This window comes from Pygoscelis adeliae, unplaced genomic scaffold (assembly GCF_000699105.1).
Source record: "Pygoscelis adeliae isolate BGI_AS28 unplaced genomic scaffold, ASM69910v1 Scaffold402, whole genome shotgun sequence".
Classification (NCBI taxonomy): domain Eukaryota; kingdom Metazoa; phylum Chordata; class Aves; order Sphenisciformes; family Spheniscidae; genus Pygoscelis; species Pygoscelis adeliae.
The window spans coordinates 6,971,803-6,978,116 of record NW_008824411.1 but is presented as its reverse complement, the minus strand read 5'-3'; the positions used below and the strand labels follow the sequence as shown (position 1 = coordinate 6,978,116).

The following is a 6,314-nucleotide window of genomic DNA, read 5'->3' as shown; positions in this document are numbered from 1 at the left end:
GAATGAGATTTGCATTTGCTTTTAAGGTGTTTTTTAAGCTCTGCATGGAAGTTACCCCTCTACTTCCTCCACACAGCGACAGTAACGAATCTGAAAGCCTTCCTGAAGCCGTGCTTTGTCAATGTCAAGAACCCATTTGATGAGAAACAAGCACGTCCAGAATTAAGGTACCAATCCAATCGTCTCTAGCCAGTGGGACTTTAACATGTTTCAAAGGACAGCCTCCTTCATCTGGAGTTCTAGGGCACTTGTTAAACCTTCACTCAGTGGGGAAAAAGAAAAAGTTGTAAAAAAACTCATTGCAGTAGTTATCTGCTACTGTCTAGCAAGCACTGATAGCTTACGTGATGATCTGAAAACGGACACACCACACTAATCTGCTTCCATGGCAGCAGACGACTCTCACGTTGCAAGACTTCGTACAGGAGGTGGGTTTAAAGTTCCTCCTCTCCATAAAAGAAGACATCACTTCACAAGGGACATAGCCCTCCAGTCTCTATCAGCCAAGGAGGGTTTTTAGGCATGAACCCTTCAAGCCTCTCTGGAAGTGGTAGCTGTTAGCCTGCATAACTGGAAACTTTATGCACTTGTTTGCAAAGGACATGCACTAGGAAAGAAATCTAATTTATATGTAAATGGGTGGATGCAAATTACTTTGTGAGCTACCCTTTAACCCTTTGCGTGGGTGAGGGATATTTTTAGCTTTAACTATGAATAGTAGCTCTGTGCTGCATGTTTCAGAGCGGCAAGGCAGAGCTGAGAACTCCCGGGTCAAGCAGTTATCCAGGGGCAGCAGAAAACCTTGTGGAGTTGGAAAGCACCCAGTCGCCCCATTACACAGCACCTCCCTCCCTCATCTGTTTGGTACTGCTGGCTGTCTGAAGCCAAGGAGTGTAACTGTGTGCCTTAGGGGGAGTGTTTAAAAAGAAGAAAGAAGGAAAGCTAAACCGGCAGCGAAGCCTGCCCTAGGTGCAGGCTTTCAAACGAATGAGATTGCAGTTGGATCCTTGCAGGCTGCAGTAAGAAATGCTTTCCACTGCCTAAAATCAAAGGCCGGCTAGGAGAGGCTGCCTGAGGGACTAGTAAATTGAAGGCCCTAACAGGGGCAGAGACATGCGTGTGAGGATCTCCAGCTGTGTTGCAGCCAGCCCCATATCAGGTTTTTGGTGCCACGTCTCACACTTACACTGCTTGCTCCTCCAGCTCCCCGCCAATGCGCTGGGACATGTTCTTCAGCACCCCGATGCTGCCAGAGACCAGCTCCAACTGCTCATCTTGCTGCTCCACAATCAACTGGGGCCAAAGAGAAGGGAAATGGGCAATTACAGGTCTGCCACCTCCTGCAGCTGGGTCGGAGCCAGCCGATCCGGTGGACAGATGCTCGCTGCTTGGCCAGCATCAGCTGTGGGGTCTGGGCACAGACCTAGGCCACCAGGACTGAGGACCGTGTTCCTAAGAAATGCTGGAGAAGTGACAGCTGCAGGAAAGCCTCCCCAGCATGGCATCCCTGCGGCACAGCAGGCTACAGTCTCCTGACATCCCTGCAAATCCAGCCTCAGCTCAGCCATGCCCCCTCCCTTCCCTGCTGCACCCACTGCTAAGGCGATTCTTGAAAGCCACAGGGGCTGGTCAACAAAACCTCCGCAAGCCCCCCTGCCCGCAGCAGGTACGGCAGCGAGCACCAGGGAGCCACGCTGATGCTGTGCCTGGGAAACGCAACCTGGAACATGCTGCACCTAACAAGGGGTTAATGCAAGTAAAAGGCTGTTGCAGCTTCTACAGCTAAAAATAGCAAGCCTGGCTCCAAATGTGCCAAAGGAATAGGTCTGCTGATGTTTTAAGTCATTTTCAGGACACAGTCACACTAAGGATTAGATTTACCCTAGTTACCTACCTCTGAATCTATTTATCTTCCTAGAGTCACTAGGTAAAACTTGTGACGCTGCCCCGGCTTTCAGACGGGTCAGGAGCTTTAGCAGAATTTGCTGCCTCTGAAAAGCTGCCTGTTTAAAGGCCTGCGTTTGGGTGGGCTGCTGCACGGGGGTCTGCGTGCTGCCCAGGCACTTCTCCAGACGAACTCTCCCGGTGGTGCGGAAGCACCTCGCCAGGGGTTCTCGCAAAGCCCTCGCGCAGGCTTTCTCACGAATCTCATGTTGACAAAGGCAGGAAAAGGAAGCAGGCACGTGCTCCTGCTCCTAGCCTGTTCTGATGAAGATGCACACAAACAACAGCAACCATCAGCTCATTTTTTAACGAGGGGAAGCTGCGTAAGAGAAATGGGCTTTCTTCTGTTTGCAACATTTCTGCTCTTCCAAGGATATCAGCAATCCTCGTAGTATTAAAGCTTAGCATGCTACAGCTTCCAGATCGTGTTGTTTGCCTTCTGTACAGAGCAGAAGTCCCAAGCCTCAGGGGTTAAAATCTCAGCTCCAAGATGCATCCAAAGCTGTGCTGTATGGGGAACACATGCACAGGTATATGCTGCAAGCGAAGAGCAGGGCTGTCAGGCTCCTGGATCCAGACCAGCAAAGGACTGGATTTTTTTTGGCTCTCGCAGCCCGTACCTCATCCCCCCTGGCACCGATTTGGCAAGCAAAGCTATTTAGTCTACATGGTGCTAGCTGCCTTACCTGTTGTTGAGCTTGCTGCTCCTCGATGAAGTGTGAATTTGCTAATTGCAGCTCCCGGTCCAGACGGCCGTATTTGTCAGGTCCAGAGCTCCAGCTCTGACTCCCACTTTCTCCCAGAAGTGCCTAAACAGATGCAGAGAGCCTTTAGCAACACCTTTGTGTCTGCTCGCACCCCGTCTACAGGGTGTAGTGGGAAGGTGGACGAGGCGATACTCCTGTACACACGCACACAGCATCCTTTTCCTCCCGCTCTATTGCTACTCAGCCAGAGTGCTGTCATGAACTAAAACAATGCAATGCCAAAATGCCAGCCTGGGAAGTCTCTGCAGCCTGATATTGCAGATACACCTCTAGAGTATGACCGACAGACGGTGTAAGCAGGAGGGCTCCACAGCACAAAGGACTAGCAAAGGTCCTCCAAAGAGCTGTATAGCTCGAACTGAACACTGTGCTACTAATGACAGGGGCTTAAGAGGGTCTGGATAAAGTACTTAACCAGTTGATCTGACAGTAAAACAGCGCTGTCAGTCATATAACCACAGCAGTGTTGTACGCTCATGTTCTTTGATTCAGGCTACCTGTTCCTCTGGCATACCGTTCAGTTGCCAGCATACAGATTACGCTTGCCACCTGCTCTACAACCTGAAGAGAGAAGGTTGTGCAAAGCCAGCAGAGACGTGGCTTTCCAGCTGATTAAGTCTGGTCCCTGGAAGGGGTATAACATGACCAACAGATGCTGGAGAAAGAATGCGGCCCGCAGGTGAGGAGCTGCACCCTGCAGCACTATGAATGGGTTAGGGAGCCCACCGGTGTGGAGGCAAGGCCAACTCATAATGAGACCGTCTTGCAGCTTTTGGTCATGGGCAGGAGGGGACGACTGAGTATTTCTGAAGAACAGCAAGACAATGACCAGGCTGCTCTGGCAGGCTAAAAACGAGATGGTCTTTACAGTTCATCTGCCTTACAAGGTTCAAAGAGGGGTGAGGAAAGCTGATGGACAGACTGTGCAGAATGCCAGCAGGACATCTGGCTTTGTCTGCCCCCGAGACACTGAGCAAGCTCCTGGTTCTCTCCAGTTCGTGGCAAGCGCAGCTACCGCTTATTTAATGTGGTGCACTAGTTTTGCTGCAGCTTCAATAGAAAGGTCTCTGCTTGCCAGCCTTAGCCTGTGAGGGTCAGGTCACCACCAGCCAGCCTCTCAGACACAGAGGCATGCTGGAAAAGCTGCTGCAGCCCAGCCCAGCACAGGCTTCACGGTCTGGAGGGAAGGCGAGGGGCTGGGGAAGGGAGAGGAAGACGGCAAGGGGAAGTCAGTTTTCCTGACCAGATGTCGCCACGTGAGCTGGGCCATATGGTCTCCTGCAGCTAGCAGAAACTTCGCGCAAAGGAAAGCAGCAAAATGCAGAGACAGCTACAGACTTGTTTGAGCAAGGGTGTAAGGGACTTTGCTTCTTCAAGTGTTTGCCAAGCATGTCAATTAACCCCGTAAAAAGCTCAGGAATCAGCTCTGTGCTTCTCAGTAGCTTGTTGCAGTTTGTCATTTTTGCCACAAGTGGCAAGACTGATATCGCCAGATAAGTTAATTGTATGAAGTGCACACCAACTTTTACTGAGGCAGCTCTGGAAGTCAGCTCTGAGATCTCCTTACAGCCTCCCTGTCAGCCGGGAAGGAGCACAAGCTGCATCTATTTCTATTCCTTAGATTACAAGTGCAGACAACCTGAGACTCCTTGAGCTTCTTCCATCTTCTTACATGGCTAACTATTATGAGAGGCAGCTGTGTGAAAGGATATTGCAGCATCTTGGCTCCTAAATACAGCAGAGTGCAGGATTACATTCACTGACATGGATTCCGAGTCTGCTCCCCCCGAGGAGGAGGGAGATTCCCCTTTCCACAAGATGATGCAACACTGAGAGTTGTATACAACCAGATCTGAAGACAGACAGATGGCGAGTGCTGACTTACTGCTTTGAGAGACAGGCTTGGAAGAGGGTGGCAGCAACGCGTCTGCAGGAACCAGCTCTCTCAGGTTAGCAAAACAGACATGGTTTAAACACACAGCTTTGCTGCAGCATGCAAGCCCCTTCCCAGAACAAAGGTTTTTAAGGGGATGAACTACAGACAGGATATATATTGTAATTACAGCTTTTACGCAGTTTTGATCAATGCTATACGCTCTACCTTACGATGTGGGGCCTCGGAGTAAGTGGAAATGGAAGTTTCACCCAACACATACCTTAAGACAACAGCTGCTAGAGCTGATAAATCCTCCTCACTCCTTAAAGTACCAAACAGCCACTGGATTCACTTAACTTGCCCGTTTCTCGTTCTCACCTGCCTGTTTTTTCTTTCAGCCAGTGCTTGCATGGAGGAGTTTGACATCTGATCCTTCATTTCCTGTTTGTTCAATGAAAGAAGTAGTATGTGAGCATTGGATTTGAGGTGACAGGCAGTTTCAGGGTGCTACAGGGCTGTCTGTACCCAGCAAGATTTCTTTAGGGGGAGTGAGGGAAGGGAGATTTTCTTTGAAAATGTACAGTTTTGAAGGGTCTGGAAGGATATTGTAGAAAGCTTCATTGTAGGTCATCTAATTAGAATCAATGACAATGGGATATTTTGAAAATATTCCTTATTTACTACTCACTTTGCTCCACTACAGCCAGAAACACTTTGATTTGTATAATATTAAATGAATGTTCCCATTGACAGACTGTAAGGAATAGTCACGTTCTTCAAGGTCTTGGAAGCCTGTAACCCCCTGTACTTTATTCCCAGTTGCATCTGGTTTTATATTGCATAGGACGAGATAGATCTCCTATCCTGTGGCCATCCTTTCTGACTGTGCCTACATTTTCTCTTTTATCAATTAAGTTTTGCTGTTGAGTTCTTGTAGAAGATCGCTAGCCACAGAAGATTCCCCATCACAAGGTAAAGTAATCTAGTTTTTATACGGTAGATTAGCAAGTAGTCAATATGATCTAGCAGAGGTTGATCCACCAGCACAGTTCTGATGTCGCCAGAACATTTAGGTATGTTTGACTGTTCAGAGATGTGTAATATATCACCTAAGAGCACCAGATCCCACTGGGTTGCTTCTCACCGGCTAATGCGCATGCTGCTGTGCATCACGAATTCCCCCACGGAAACTGGACGTCAGCTGCAAAATGCAACTAATGAATTTCATTTAACAGTAAGAGATGCTGCTCCAAAACCCATTAGCCAGCAGTTTTCAGCCAGGAAAAGAGGACCATAGAGTGGGCTTGCCTGATCTTGCTCATTTGGGAGTGGACTACACCGAGGGCAAGGCAGCGAGCACATGCCTGCTACCTGGGGCCAGCGCGGTTTCGGGATCAGTTCCCAGGCAGCAAGCCTTAGGAACTGCATCCAGACCACAGGACTGCAGGTAGGGTAACAAGCTTGCTGCCAGCCACAGCAATGCATTTCATGAAGCAGGAACATCAGAGTGATGAGGGGCAGCAGAAACTAAGCTACGCTCAGTGTAGCTATTAATAGGGAGAAAACTTCCTAACTAGCAGCTTGTTACCAGGCAGTGAAGCTTTTGGGAAGATGTTTCTTCTCTATTTATTACCACCAAGTTGTTGAAATCCTCCTTTTGCTTCTGAAGTGTCAGCTTAAACTAAAAAAAAAAAAAAAAAAACATTTTCCCCAGCTAAAAAAAAAAT

At 48.7% G+C, this 6,314-nt stretch overlaps 1 protein-coding gene across 1 annotated transcript in view; it reads right to left on the bottom strand.

Annotated features, from left to right (window-relative positions):
* STX6 (syntaxin 6) overlaps positions 1-6,314 on the bottom strand; it is a 21,301-nt gene that overhangs the window by 4,545 nt on the left and 10,442 nt on the right. The window contains exons 6-8 of the mRNA XM_009320729.1: positions 4,966-5,028; positions 2,631-2,753; positions 1,187-1,293 (exon numbers count right to left, since the gene is read on the bottom strand). Of these exons, the coding sequence (XP_009319004.1) occupies positions 1,187-1,293; positions 2,631-2,753; positions 4,966-5,028 (293 nt within the window). The remainder of the gene's footprint in view (positions 1-1,186; positions 1,294-2,630; positions 2,754-4,965; positions 5,029-6,314) is intronic.